The 15,885-nt window shown below is 41.4% G+C and overlaps 1 protein-coding gene across 4 annotated transcripts in view; it reads left to right on the top strand.

The window, feature by feature from the left end:
• Positions 1 to 1,311: 1,311 nt before the first annotated feature.
• Tsc22d2 (TSC22 domain family member 2) overlaps positions 1,312 to 15,885 on the top strand; it is a 47,674-nt gene continuing 33,100 nt past the window's right edge. For 2 of the 4 annotated variants that reach the window (XR_004945184.1, XM_036189890.1), the window contains exons 1-2: positions 1,544 to 3,505; positions 15,409 to 15,480. Coding sequence is in view for 2 of the 4 variants with exons in the window: in XM_036189890.1 (XP_036045783.1) it covers positions 1,554 to 3,505; positions 15,409 to 15,480 (2,024 nt within the window). In the remaining 2 variants the exon portion in view is untranslated. Of the gene's footprint in view, positions 3,506 to 15,408; positions 15,481 to 15,885 lie in introns of all 4 variants that reach the window. The other 2 variants (XM_036189891.1, XR_004945185.1) reach the window with 2 other exon arrangements.

Genomic DNA, 15,885 nt, shown 5'->3' on the forward strand with positions numbered 1-15,885 from the left:
AATGCTGCTGTTGACGACAGAATTTCCGTCTAAAAGATCATCTTTCCAATTCAATCTGGCTGGCTGTCCTGTGTTAGTCACTCTCGTTTCTCTCTTAAATTTCACTTTTGTGACTATAGTGGCCAACATGTATTTTCAAGGCTTTTAACGTGGTTCGTTTTCTCCGGTCACACACCTCTTCTGACGCTGGATCGCCCTAGTTTTCTCCCCTATCATCGCCCTGGTTCCATGAAGACTCTGCTAAACGTTAGACACAGCCCGTGACCTCCAGTCATCCAGGATTTCCACACACCGGTACTGAACCGTGCGAATTCTCCAGGCGTGCGCTTTAAAACCGTCCTTTGGCTTCTCAACTCCTAATGAACCTGCAGCGTGACATTTAAATTTGAAAATTTTTGAAACCCAGAACCCGCTCCCCTTTCTCTCACCCGTAGCCCCGCCCACGAACACAACCCCCGCCCCTCCTCCCCCGCCCGCCCGCCAGGCTCCACGCGAAACTGCAGGAAACCGGAGGGGGCGGGGCTGTCGGTGACGTCACGACGCCGGCGCGTCACGGAACGGCGGCGGCTGCGGCGCTGGCGGTGGCTGCGGCAGCGGCGGCATTTTAGTCTGCGGCGGCGGCGGCGGCTGCGGGGCTGCTGCTGCTCCTCCCAGCATCCCTGGCGCGGCCCTTTCAGCCCCATCTTGGCCGAGGGGAGGGAGCTGCAGCCGCTGCTTCAGCAGTTTGAATTTCAGTTTCTCCGGGCTTGACGAGCCGGCCGCGCCGAGGAGAGGCGGAAGGCGCCGCCACCGGTCCGCTCACGCCGCCGAGCGCCTCCGCCCGCCTGCCGTTCCTTCACGCCGCCGAGCGCCGCCGCCGCCCCTCACGCGCCTGAGCTGCGAGGAGGCCGGGCCCGCCGCCGCGGGTGGCTCCCGGAGGGGAGGCCAGACTGCCGGCCTTCCCCGCCCCCGAGCGGGCTTCCGCCGCCACCGCCGGCATGGCCCCCGGGCTGCGCTCTGGCTAGAGCCGGGGACGGAGGGCTGCCTCCCACCGCGGACCTCCTCCAGCCCCGTCGGGGGGCGCCGCTCCCGGCCTCGCCGCTCCGCCTTCTTCCTCCGCGTCGCCGCGCGGGAGCAGCCGCGGGCCCCGGCCGGAGGAGCCCGAGCGGGGCAGGCAGAACCGCCCCTCACGCCGCCGCCGCCGCCGCCTCCTGCGCCCTGCGCCCTGCGCCCTGCGCTCCACCCCCAGCCGGGCCTGCTGACCGCGCCGAGCGCCGGGCTGGACTGACCGCGGCGGCTGAGCCTGGCGAGCAGCCGGGCCGCCCCTGAACCACGCTCGAGCAGTCACTGACGGCTTGAATTGAGGCGCCGCGGCCGCCGGAGGTGAGAGGAAGGAGGAGGAGGACGAGGAGGATGTCGCGCCGAGAGGCCGGCGCCCAGAGCAGCCCGTGACTTGCGGCGCGGGCCGTAGACCCAGGCGCGAACTCGGACTTTGTCTTTGGGGGCCCGTGCTCGGCCCTTCTCGGTTTCCGGTGGGATCCCAGAGGAGCCTCCGGCCTCCAGCCGTCTCCACCATGTCCAAGATGCCGGCCAAGAAGAAGAGCTGCTTCCAGATCACCAGTGTCACCACGGCTCAGGTGGCCACGAGCATCACCGAGGACACAGAGAGCTTGGACGACCCGGACGAGTCGCGCACGGAGGACGTGTCCTCCGAGATCTTCGACGTTTCCCGGGCCACGGATTACGGCCCCGAGGAGGTGTGCGAGCGCAGCTCCTCGGAAGAGACGCTCAACAATGTGGGGGATGCGGAAACTCCCGGGACCGTGTCCCCGAACCTCATCCTGGATGGGCAGCTGGCAGCCGCCTCGGCTGCGCCCGCCAACGGAGGCGGCGGCGGCGGCGGCGGCGGCGTGTCGGCCCGGAGCGTGGCGGGGGCACTCGCCCAGACCTTGGCGGCGGCGGCGGCCACCACCGCTTCGGCGTCCACTCCGGGGCCGAGTAGTGCAACCCCGTCTCAGCCCCCCGCCACTTGTAGTTCCCGTTTCCGCGTGATCAAGCTCGACCACGGGAGCGGAGAGCCGTACCGGCGCGGCCGATGGACGTGTATGGAATACTACGAGAGAGATTCAGATAGTAGCGTCCTCACGAGGTCCGGGGATTGCATTAGACACAGCAATACTTTGGAGCAGACTGCGGAGCGGGACAGCGGCCTGGGCGCCACCGGAGGGTCGGTGGTGGTGGTGGTGGCCTCCATGCAGGGGGCGCACGGGCTGGACTCGGGAACTGACAGCTCCTTGACTGCTGTGTCACAGCTACCCCCGTCGGAGAAAATGAGCCAGCCCACTCTGGCCCAGCCGCAGAGTTTCAGCGTTGGGCAGCCGCAGCCTCCGCCGCCCGTAGGTGGGGCTGTGGCTCCGAGTTCGGCGTCGCTCCCGCCGTTCCCGGGAGCCGCGACCGGGCCGCAGCCAATGACGGCAGCCGCTCAGCCAGCCCAGCTCCAGGGAGCCGTGGCCGGCGGCGCCCTCCCGGGGCCTGTTGGCCAGGGTCTGCCACCGACGACTGTCAGCCTGGCGCAGCCCGTGGCCCTGGGGACTCAGCCGGGCCCGGCGGTCGGCCCTTCGTTGCCGCAGCATCCCCAGCAGTTCGCGTATCCCCAGCCTCAGATTCCACCCGGGCATTTGTTGCCCGTTCAGCCCTCCGGCCAGAGCGAGTACCTGCAGCCGCACGTGGCCCTGCAGCCGCCAAGCCCTGCGCAGCCCTTGTCCACCAGCGCTGGCACGACCTCTGCTTCCGCGGCCAGCTTTCCTTTGGGCTCTGGCCAGAGCGTCTCCTCCTTGGGTGCGCAGATGATGGGTCCCTCTTCCCAGCCCAGTGAAGCTGTGGCTCCGGGTCCGGTTCCTGGCGTCCAGGCCGCTCCTTGTCAGCCGGCGGGAGTGGCCCCAGCTGCTATAGGAGGCGTGGTGCAGCCAGGCTCGGGGCTTACCGGAGCTGGGCAGCCCCAGACCGTGCAGCCTCCGCCGCAGATGGGTGGCAGTGGTCAGCTGTCAGCCGTGCCTGGTGGTCCTCACACCGTGGTGCCCGGAGTTCCAAACGTGCCTGCAGCGGTGCCCGCTCCAAGCGTGCCTAGTGCGCCCACCACTTCTGTTACTATGCCAAATGTACCCGTGTCTCTGGGCCAGTCTCAGCAGCTGAGCAGCCATACGCCAGTCAGCAGGAGCAGCAGCGTCATCCAACAAGTTGGGCCGCCCTTAGCGCAAGGCACACACAGTGCACCAACAAGTCTACCACAGTCTGACCTAAGCCAGTTTCAGACTCAGACCCAGCCTTTAGTCGGGCAAGTTGACGATACTAGAAGAAAATCAGAACCCCTACCTCAACCACCACTTTCTCTCATTGCTGAAAATAAGCCTGTTGTGAAGCCTCCAGTTGCAGATGCCCTGGCAAACCCCCTTCAGTTAACACCTATGAACAGTTTGGCCACCTCTGTATTCAGCATAGCTATTCCTGTTGATGGTGATGAAGACAGGTATGGAAATTTTTATTTTAAATATCTGCTAGGATTGCTTGGCCCAAATAGCTTAGGATAGTTTTGGAAGGTTTTTTCACTTGAGGCCTTTATTTTTCTTTTCAGTCTAGTAAAGTCGATACAGAGTTTTGAAGTAGAGGTATAAGGAGACATGGTCAAGGTTTCTTTTGGGGGGAGGGGTTGTTTGTTTTTAAGCATCTGATTCGTTGATGGTTTAAAGATGAGAGCTTTTATGCCCTCCCATCAGTACTGTTGTTCCTTTCTAAAGTACTAATTACTTTTGAGTGCTTATGGCAGAGTTTGCCAGAGTTAGTTTTGAAACAGACTGAAAAACCAGACGTCTAGGTGGGGCAGGGGAATAGGGAATAGAAGCAGTCTCCATCAGTAGATTTGGAAAGACTGGAGAGAGAATGGTAACATAAAATGAAATCTAGCTTTGACTATCCTAAGTCAGACTTTTAACAAAAGGGAGTCTTGAGAGTTCCCAATAACTTCTCAAAGATACTTCTTTTGTTTAAGCAACAAAAAAAAAAAAAAAAAAAAAAAAAAAAAGCTGGGAAGATAGTTGTTCTCTTATCATCAGTCTTTACTGTAGGGAAGGGAGGTGTGAACTGCTTACCCAGTAGTTAAAAACTATAGTTTTTGCAATGTATAAATGTCAGTAACCAATGCCCTCTACCTAGAGTGTAAGGAGTGCCTTTTTAATAGTTTAGATAAAAGTCAGTTCTATAACAATTTATGTTTAGGAATTTTAGCCTTTTTTAGGAGCTGTCATGTAGACCTTTGACATTATATATAATTCCAACCTTATTAAAAACCTTAATTGCAACATTTTAACACTACATTAAAAATTACAGAAAAAGAGTGGGGTATCGTCTTACACTTGAAGGTATTTGAGAGGTTAATTTTAGTTGCTAAAAGGATCAAAATGTGGTATGAGTTTATAGAATCATTGGTATGTAGAAGACTACCAGGAAATATTAATGCTTTTCTATACATTAATCCCTCGCAGTCTTTTTACTTCTAATTATTCCTGTTTTATTTTATATATTCTTTTGCTAGTTTAAAAAATGTTTATTGGAATCATTCATCTCTTTGTAATTCAAAGTTCATGATTTTTGTAGCCAGGTTGTGGGAAGTCTTTGCATTTAAGAACTCAGTGTACATAAGTGAGGTAGTCAGCTAGCTAGTCATTGACAGATTTAATATGGGTTAGATTACTAAGTTTAAAAACAAATTTTAAAAAAAGATTTCTGAAGCAACTGTAAAAGGTAAAAATCCTCTTTTTAGTTGCTCCTGTTCTCACTGGTAAGGCACATTTGAGAAGCAGATGGAGCCCCTAAGTTGGATGGTAACTAGTAACTTATCTTTTCTAGCAACCAGGAACCTCTCTTTTCTAAGTTGGTAATGACCTTTTACTTACCCTCTCTGATCTGTGCACTGCCCTATATCTCCTCAATAGATGACTTTTTCCCAACCTCCTATTTCACACATAAAACCTATGAATGAAGAATACATCTCCTGTCCTCTTCACACACTTTGCAGTTTATAACACATTCCTCAGAAATTAAAAGGATAATAATATATTATTGAAGCAGAAATCTGTTGACAAATGGAAACTCTGAAGCATACTCCTTTTGAATACGTGCTACAGATGCATATATTTTACCTTACTGTAGTAAAGGTAATCTCAGAAACCGTATTTCCTAATATAATGAGTGTCTTAACTACAGATGGTGCTATAGCATTGTTCTTAGCTGCATCAGTCAATCCTTTTCAGGGTTTGATGTGTGTAACCCCACTTGAAAGGTGCCACTTCTTCCCTTACAAACCCAGTCTTCAATTCTGCATTGCACCATTGATTTAGCATGCTGGTTTCCAAGATGTAATCTTACACATTTGATATTTTGTCACTGGACCAACACACCTGGTGAAAGAATGAATCCATTAATTAGAAATAGGGTTTTGTTTTATTTTTTGTTTTTTAAAAGGAAAGTCTTTATAAAAGAGGGCATTGTAAAGTTTTGCACTTGAGAATAATGGTTTTCTAGGCACACATTTAAATTAACCAGATGAATATCTTTTAAGGAATAGTACTTACTAGAAATATTACTTTTAGAATGATTTGAGGTTACTTTCTCAATCTGCAGCATTATTTATGATCCATTAAATATGATATAAATTGGAGAGGTCTTGAGGAATTATGTCCTAAACTTCGTGAATAGGTTAATACATTTAGATCTTAAGGGAAATATTTGTAAATATTCATTATTTTGTTTAAATTCCAAATTTAGTGAACAGTTTTTGTTCTTTTGTTTTTAAGCAAAAGAAGGGAAATGGGAGGTTAACAAAATGGGATTAGCTTCATATATTTGAAGCCCTGTCATGGTTTTGTTCCATACAAGTCCTATATGAATCAATTTTGAGATCATTTATAGTACACAACTACTATGACACCTTTAAAAGGGCTGATGCAAAGGGGTCTCAATTACCTGCCTGCTGACCTGACATTATTAAGTATCAAGTTGTGAGATTCTTCAAGCCATTTTGAGTAGAAAAAAATTATGATTACACATTGACTTGTCAGATTGAATTCATGTAAAGTGGTTATAATGATGGTTGATAAAGAATTATATAGCCACTTTTACAGTGAACATTACAAAATTTGCTTAAACTGCCTGTACATTTAACAGACTCCTTTACTGTAAATTAGAGGAGATATAAACTATTACTGGCCCTAAATGGAGCACAGTACAGATTGTTTTCCCTAAATAACTGACCAGTGTGAACTCTGAAGGTAGCATTCCAGGAACTCATGAATGGCTATAATTGTGAACTGTCAACTGTCTAACTGACAGTTGAAAAGCTGATTATTGTAAGGATCCCTTAGTGGCATATACCTCTGTGTCTTGTTTAATTTGAATAGTTTGCTAATGACTAGTAATGCTAACTGGCATGATAAATACAAATTTGTTCATATATATATATATTTAATGGATTTTACATATATTTAGTGTCCATATGTATATATTTAATGGACTTCTCTCTTTTTCAACTTGAAGTTTAAGTGAGAGGATTTATTTAAATACATACCAGGAACAACATTATCCTCTTCTTTTGGTGTAAAACCTACAGACCCCTTTTTAAGAGTTATGTTACAGGCCGGGCGGTGGTGGCACACACCTTTAATCCCAGCACTCGGGAGGCAGAGCCAGGAGGATCTCTGAATTCGAGGCCAGCCTGGTCTCCAAAGCAAATTCCAGGAAAGGCGCAAAGCTACACAGAGAAACCCTGTCTCGAAAAACCAAAAAAAAAAAAAAAAAAGAGTTATATTACAGAAAGGCCTCATTCGGCTCCCTGCACATGAGTTTAAAAATATGAAAGCTCCTTGAATTATTTTCTTTGTGTGTTCTTTTTAATCTATTGCATCATGAAGGAAATTTTGATCTTCCAACTTTACAATTAATGAGTAAATCACGAGCAAGATACTGTCTTATTCCTAAGACTTGGGGAATGCATTCCTACCAAGGAGTAGGTAGTCAAAGTGTAAAATCAGTGAGGGTGGCACACACCTTTAATCCCAGCACTTGGGAGGCAGAGGCAGGCCGATCTCTGAGTTACGAGGATAGCCAGGGCTACACAGAGAAGCCTTGCCTCAAAAAACAAAACAAAATGGGCTGGAGAGATGGCTCAGAGGTTAAGAGCACTGCCTGTTCTTCCAGAGGTCCTGAGTTAAATTCCCAGCAACTACATGGTAGCTCGCTGTAATGAGATCTGGTGCTCTCTTCTGGCCTGCAGTCATACATGCTGTATACATAATAAATAAATTAATCTTTAAAAAACAAAACAAAAGCATAGAATCAAATGTATACATGACATTATTTAGTAAAAAAAAAAACTGATGATGATATATTCATTAGAAATATCTAACTACTAAAATATACATTAGTTTTAAACATGGATCTAAATAAAAGAAATTCTGAATTAACAAAAAGGCTAATTTTCCAAAGAAGCTGAAATTCCTACAGCTATATCAATAAGAGTTTGATATTCACAGGGACACTTTTTTAATTGAGAACTAATTAATTTGAGCCAAATGTTTATTATTTTAAAGAAAAACGTGTATAGGGATGAAACATTCCAAGTAACTATTTTAGTACAGATTTTTTTCATGTAGGTGAAAGAAGCATATGGGATCATAAATCTATGAAATCATCTATGTGATAAGTCATTTTACATAATAATTTAATAAGTACCCCTGAGAATAAGCACAGTATCAATACATTTGTTCTTTAAGGCTCTGACAGAATTTACTTGGAGATGGTAAGATACTAGGATTTATGCATCTGATACTTTTTTTTTTTTTTTTTTTTTTTTTTTGAGCTGAGGATCGAACCCAGGGCCTTGTGCTTGCTAGGCAAGCGCTCTACCACTGAGCTAAATCCCCAACCCACGGGTATCATTTTTGTCTGGGAGGGAAGTTACAGTGTCATTCGATGACAAATAGCAATCTGTTAAGGAGATGCTTCCACCTCCCAATGTTCTTCTTAATAGAAAGATGGATGTTAGAAGAGTAGAAAAGAGATTTTGATTTTTGATTTTTCATGATGGCCTGAGTTGATGAAAGAAAATAAGAGTAGAATAACATCTGTTTGTCTTAGAAGAAATAAACTTGACAATAATGAGAACTAGTTGTCTGGTTCTTGTAACTCTTTACTTTTGGATAATTGTTTTAGACCATTTTGTATTTACTTTTCAGAGGAGATACTGTTTACTAATTGCATTACTCTTTTTTAATTTTGTTTTGTTTTGTTTTGTTTTTTGAGACAGGGTTTCTCTGTAGCTTTGGAGGCTGCCCTGGAACTCGCTTTGCAGACCAGGCTGGCCTCAAACTCACAGAGATCCACCTGCCTCTGCCTCTCGAGTGCTGGAATTACAGGCATGAGCCACCACCACCTGGCTTGTATTACTCTTTAATAAATATAAAGAGAAGGAGCTTTATAAAAGCCAATCTGGGGCTGGAGAGATGGCTCAGAGGTTAAGAGCACTGACTATTCATCCAGAGGTCCTGAGTTCAATTCCCAGCACCCACATGGTGGCTCACAACCATCTGTAATGAGATCTGGTGCCCTCTTCTGTATACATAATAAATAAATAAATCTTAAAAGAATCCTTTTTTTTTTTTTAAAAAAGCCAGTCTGTCTAGTTAAGTGTACCGTAAATGTTGACCCCTTACTAGATGCTTATGAAAAAAAAGGCCAGATTTTTTTAAAAATAAATCTTAATTGTTAGTATTGTTTGTGGGGTATTATGCAGCAAAGCTCATGTAGTAGAATAAACCTCTAAGCTTGTGGTTTTTTTTTCTTTATACTCAACTAGTGGTTTAAGCTGTTATTTTAGATAGCACAATACTGATGGGTACATCTACAAAGAATGTGCATACATAAATCCTTGATCTTTCCCATAGCAAATTAAGAACATACTAATTATTCAATATTTGTTATGTTCTTAGCCTGGCATTGTTTAAAGCAAAAGTTAGGTGCCTTTTTGGAAAGCAGGGGCAGATTGGTGTCTGAGTTCAAGGCCAACTTGATTTGCATAATGAATTCCAGGCTAGCCAGAGCTACATAATGAGACACTGTCTCAAAAAACAAAATTATATGCCTCCCATAAAGATTTACCAGCTTGCCTTATCATTCCATGGCACTAATAAATACACTTCAGTGTGTATACTTCAAACTTGAATGGTAATATTGAAGATATATAAATTGAAGGTACATATAAAAACATTTATCCCTATAAATATTTGCATAATGAGTCAGATGGATGAAATTTCATATATGTTGCTCTGAATTTTTCAAATTAAACAAATTTAGATTAGCTTTATATGTATGGATGTCTTGCCTACATGTATGTATGTGCACCATGTATGTGCTTGCTGGGTGCCATTGGAGACCAGAAGAGGGCATTGAATCCCTTGGAACTGGAGTAACAGATCGTATGAGCTGCTAAGTGGATTTGGGGAGTCAAACCCACTCCTCTGCTAAATTAATACTAAACCACTGGGTCATTTCTCCAGCCCCCTTCTCTTTCAAATTTAAAACTCCAAATCAGACTTAAATAACCTTATTTCTGTAAGCTGTGCTAATTGTTGTTAAAGAGATATAGCTATGTTTCTTATATTCTAAGAAAACGTTATCTCTCTATATATAAAAATAGTTTATTTGTGTATGAAGTGAAAATTCTGCAGATACTTAAGTTACTAATTTTATTGCTATCTACCTAGGATATTCTATTTGTCAGACTAGGTAGAGTAAACAAGTGAAATCTGAATGTTGGTTTAAATTACCTCAATCTCTTTTTCTGTAAGTATTCACTAAAATTTGGCTGGAATTTCACACTATAGAAGATAAACATTTTCTGGCAAATGTCAGTTATAAAGAACATTGGAATATTTTAAATCTATTTTGAATCTTTTAGGCTGTTACTTTTTATTAGCAGCCTATATAACAGGTAAATTGAATAATATATGAATAAAGGATTTCAAAAGCAGAGTTTAAAGCCCATTAGTTTCTAAAATAGAACTGTAGTTTTACCACTTGGGAAGTTATATGTGTTAAACCAAACAAATTCTTTATATACTTTAACTCTGCCATGGAAACAAACAAAAATGAAAAGGGTGTTCTTTTGATTAAATAAAATCAACAGTGTATTTGTGTATTAACAGCTAAATGACCACTACAGATAGTTAAGTCAGATATACCTGAATTAAAATCTACTGTTTGCTGTGTATTTGGTGTAATGGATTTTAAACCAGTCACTTAGCTCTGTAAACTGTTTCTTTATGTGAAAAATGAGGATACCTACCTTTGATTAGTTCTCAACCTTCCTAATGCTACAACCTTTTAATACAGTTCCTCGTGTTGTGGCAACCCCCAACCACAAAAATTATTTTCTTTTTTGCTTCATAACTATAATTTTGCTACTGTTATGAATCATCTGATATATCTGTAATATATCTGACATGTAACCCCAAAGGGGTCTTGACCCACATGTTGAGAAGTACTGGTTAAAAGTATTAAATTTTATGTGTGTGATTTATAGCATAAGATAGTATGGTGGCAAGTATACATTACAGAAATTGGAGCAAATATTTCGAGCTCCAAACTCTGCAGATTACCCTTGAAATGGTACAGATTTTACTAGTCCTGTTCTCCTCAGGTTTGATGTGCAAGCATACGACTGATATGGATGGATGTTTTGCCTGTGTTTGTGTGCCTGCTGGTGCCCATGGAAAAGGAGAATAATACTACTTTAGTCTTGATATAGTAAGGACTATAGCAAATTGTGTTCTAATCTGGATTCTTCCAACTACTCTGCTGAGTTAATTGATCAAGTCATTTAATTCCCCTTAGTTACCCCCACCCCCATCGGTAAAGTTAGCATTTTGGACTTGGTCATATTTTAAGGTTCTATCTGGTCCTATTGAACCCACACTTTTAGATGAGGTTGGGATGAACCTTTTTTTGGTCACAATCTCCCCTTTTTTGCCACTACCATTGTATGACTGATTGATTGGAAGGAAGAAAATGAAGCTTACTTCTTTACTTAAATACTCAAATACTCACTCAAGAAGTAAATTGAATGCAAAGTAAACAGCTCAAGGAACAACATTCCAGACATTCATTGTTGTAGTGTTCTCCAAGTAGTTTAGGGTACCGAAATGAGATTCTGTTTCTTCCAAGGTAGTAGTCTACATGATTAGGTTATATTTGTTATATGTGTTAGTCTTTGATGGAGTAGACAGTAAGTGCTTGTGGGAAACAGTCTTTCAGAAATTTGATTTCATAATGTAGACTGGCTTTGGTTCAGACACTGTCTTTGCATATGCATGGATGTATATAGTTCAGAACTCAGAATGTTCAACCCGGACAAATTGAAGACTTCTTACCTCTGTTATCCAGCCACCCAGTTCCTTTCTTCAGATCAATCCATTATTTGTGCATTCCTCTGAGGCTGACTTTTGAACTGAGTTTTAATTAAAAGGGCCGTTCACATTAGATCACTGATAGGAGAAATAACTTGCTAAGTTCAGAGAAGTGGCAGCTTGTATAATGACATTGAAGAGGGAGACTCTGTCATACTTGGGAAATTATTTGATTAACTTGACAGGAAGCAGAGTAAAGGCCTTAATACCACAGTAAATTTAGATTCTTACATTAACTTTATAGTTGCTACTTAAAAGCTTTTCTTGAAGCTTTTATTGCTAAAGTAGTGTTTATCTTACAACTTACTTCAGTACTCATTTTGGTGATTATTGTATTACACATTAAAGTGTGATAAAGTTGTGTTTTGAGTTGTGGCGGAGGTGCACTGAGGCCCAAAAGTCAGAATTGTTATTTGGTAGAATGTACTAAATGATTTGGTACGCCTAGTTCTAAATTTAAGTATTCCCATTGCTTCAACAGTACCGTGGTGGCGATGAGATACTTGTTACATGTTAAGATTCTCTACCAAAAGTTGGATTTTGTACAACATAAAAATAAGCTTAAGACCAGGTGGTGGTGGTGCACGCCTGTAATCCCAGCACTCGGGAGGCAGAGGCAGGTGGATCTCAGAGTTCGAGGCCAGCCTGGGCTACAGAGCTAGTCCAGGACAGGCTCCAAAGCTACAGAGAAACCCTGTTTCAAAAAACAAAAAGGCAAAATAAAAAACTTAATTATGTCAAACCCTATATAAACATAATCCCATTTGTGTACTGTACACAAGTATTTTATTCTCTTTTATGGATTAAGGAAACATGACAAAACATAGACACTTAGGTCTGCCACTCCAAAGTACTCCTTGCTTTATTACTTAGCAAACATTGAATGATGTGAAAAGAAAGGAAAATTACTGTAAGGACTGATAGGTTATGTTGTGACCTTTTGCCTGAAGGATACTCACAAATACTTAAAATCCACACATAAATTTGGAATGGCCTTTGTTGAGTTTTTGTCCGATTTCTATTTAAATCTTAAAAGTTGAGTTTTGACATAGGAAAGAGAAGTTGAATTAAGGCTCACATACCTTTCCCTTTAAATTTCACCAGCATTTTAGCTTTATTTTGAGATGTAGAATATGCATATGTGTTTTGTCTCCCTACTATAGTTACCCTACAAATAGAATGTCTTGTTAAAGCAAGTGGATATGTGTTATATTTGTTGGTCACTTTCTGGTATATATGTACTGGGAAATTAATGTTACAGACTAGTATATGAAGCCAGGGAATAGAGAAAAAAATGACATTAAAAATTGAGAGTACTGATGTCTCAGGGAAACCTCTGTTAATAAGATCATTTCAATGCTAAATAAAACTTGATAGCATAAAATTGTAACTGACATGATATTAAACTTTTGTACATTTTGACTATTTATTCTCCTCTGCAAGAAAGTGCATTTGAAACCAGTTTTCAAACACCTTATTTGGAGTGAATATAAACTACTACTCTAAGTAAAGCAATTCTTAGAAGAATAAAATGTAGTTTATTTTGAATTTATTGCAATCATCTAAATGAAAATGCTCTTTTCTTGTTTGTAGACATTTTTCAAAACCACTAAAATGTAGATATTTCCAAATTCAAAATATCTGAAGTTCTTTTTATAATGTCATCCCTCTGAATATATTCAATTTTAAGTGCTCTTTATAAAGAATTTGTAATTCCGAACTGGGGACTAACTTCAAAGTTTACTAGTCTCCTCCTCCTGCCTTCTTTGAGTCATTCCATTAAAGTTGAAGTTTCTAAACAATATAAGGAATAGCAATCCAATTCTCATATGGTCCTGGGCAATCCTAATTTGGTGGGAGGAGCCAAATTAGGTTTTCAGTTTATTTGCCCTTTATCTTACTTGGCTGGCTTGATTTTGAAGTACAGTGGAAAAAAGGTAGCCTAACAAAAGTTAGATGTTAGTAACCTTTTAAACTTTGTTGGCAGATGCTCTCTGTGCTTTTGATTGCCTTAGACCTAGTTAAGAAAAGGGTTCAGAGAATAGAAAGGAAATAGAATAAGGAAATCAGTAAAAACTACACATTGTTAAAATGTCCTAATTAATCCAACAGCTACTTTGGTGATTCTCTGTTATGCAGTGTCTGCTTTTTCTGCTTTAGCAAAAGTGGTATCTACTGATTAAAATCTAAAATGCTGTATAAAAAAATGATTGTGCATACAACATAGCTTGATTCAATTGAGGTTTTTGAAGTCAGAATTCTATTGTTTTTATTTGATGATTGTTGATATTTGGTTGCTGTTGCAGTCAACTTTGTAAATAGTGTTAAGGTTTTGTTTTGCTTTTTCACTTACTTGTATACATACACATGTGTTTTCTGTGAGTGTCTGCTATGTGTCTGCCAGTGCTGGTGAAGGCCACAAGAGGGTGTTGGTTGGATCTCCTGAAGCTGGAGTTGCAGTGAGTTGTGAGCCTGACATCTGTGCTAGGAATTGAATCTGAGTGTTCTTCAGGAACAAGAAGTGTTCTTAACTGCTGAGCCAATCATCTCTCCAGCCCCGGAAACAGTTTTCTTACTTCACTGTAATCCAGAAACCTTTCTTAAAGCACTTACCTACTAAGGTTTCAGAAAAGCATCTGAAGATTATTGTTTAATTATAATAGCAATTGAGCATTGACTGTACCCAGAAGATTTATTTAGATATGGTCACAAGTCTTCAACTATTGGACAAGGTTCAATAAAACAATTGTATTATTTAATCATAATGTTTAATAACTTAATAACAATGTTATTTAAAAGAAGAGCTAGAGAAGTCAGGTTTTAACTCTGATATGCTTAATATAGTGGTTAAAAGCATAAAATTAGGCCACCTGCTGACATTTGGGAAGTTACCTTTTATCCCTTTTAGGTAGGGCTGTTGTAGAAATTGAGTCAATAAATGTAAAGCAGTTTGAATAGCACTGGGTATAAGTATGTTCTTTGCTGCTGTTATACTATAGCATGAATCAAAAGATTTGATTTTTTTTTTTCTTGTGGCCTCAGAGAAGAAAGATTGATTGATTGAGTGGATGATTGTGACAGGTACATGTTAGCTCCCCTAAAGTACAGGTGGATGGTGAGGAAGACATTAGAATTATGCTTAATGAGTGAAAACTGTTAGGAACCCAGGTTAGTAAAAAACTTTGTTCCTTGAGTAATTATTTCCTGACATACAGAGTCAGTTGTACATACTGGAGTTGGCCTACATGAACTTACCAGCAGTTCTGTGGTGTTGGCCCTAGGGAATGTGTCCCTAGGGATAGTAGGAATGAGTGATAAAATTGGTAGGGTTTTTTTTTCCCCTTTAAAGGGAGCATTATACTCATACAAGAAATTAGAATGCTTCCATACAATTGCATTGCTTTTCCCTTCTAGCCCAGAGAAACTACACACAGATAAACTTAAAGTGGAAATGTATCACATCCAACCAAGGAAGGACTCTTCATTACTCATCATTAACCCTTCTCACTTTAAACAAATCCTAGAAAGCTATACCTTAGTGTTGTATGTGGATATGCTTCTGGAGAACAATAGCTAGAACCATAGATGACCTCATTAAGGCATCTGACACAACATGGTGTTGATAGGCTCCGTGCTGGTTACATTTATGTATATATGCACACAATTAAACGCTAGTATTTATCTGTTATTTATTCTTCTTTAGAACTTTGATCCTGAATTACTGTGGATTTTGAATTTTGTGTGCTTTATAATTTCTTCCAAAGTACTGTTTTAAACAATCTCAACATTTTCTTTTTCCTTTTTCAAATTTAAGTGGTTACACTGTATGAGAATCTAAAATCTTCCAATTTTTTATAAGTACTGAATATACTGTACATTCTCAACTTCATTTCCATTTGATTCTTGGATCTCACAGGAATCCTTCAACAGCTTTCTACCAAGCGTTCCATTTGAACACGTTTCAGGAATCAAAGAGCCTCTGGGATAGGTATGATTACTTGATATGGAATGCATACATGCAAAAGTGTATGCATGAATTGCTTTGCATAAAACTGGTTTTTGTTAAAGGGGGGTGGAAATCACATGATATCTAGCATGGGACAAAGCAGCAAAATAAACCAAAAAGACTATTTTCTTGTAATATAAATGTGCTTTTTATTTTACTACGTCCTGTGCATGTCATATCTATTTTTAAGGATTTACATATTCCATTGTCTTGAGAGTCACTTGCTTCATATATTTTAATGCAAAACATTTTTCTATTAAATCAGTCTTGATTTTTGTGCTGTTTTATAGGATTTATAATAAAACAAACTATTTCAAAAATTAAAAATTGGAAGAGGGACAAGACCTGGATAACAAAATTATCATTAATTTTGACACAAAATTGTCA

The sequence above is a fragment of the Onychomys torridus genome, chromosome 6 (assembly GCF_903995425.1).
Source record: "Onychomys torridus chromosome 6, mOncTor1.1, whole genome shotgun sequence".
Classification (NCBI taxonomy): domain Eukaryota; kingdom Metazoa; phylum Chordata; class Mammalia; order Rodentia; family Cricetidae; genus Onychomys; species Onychomys torridus.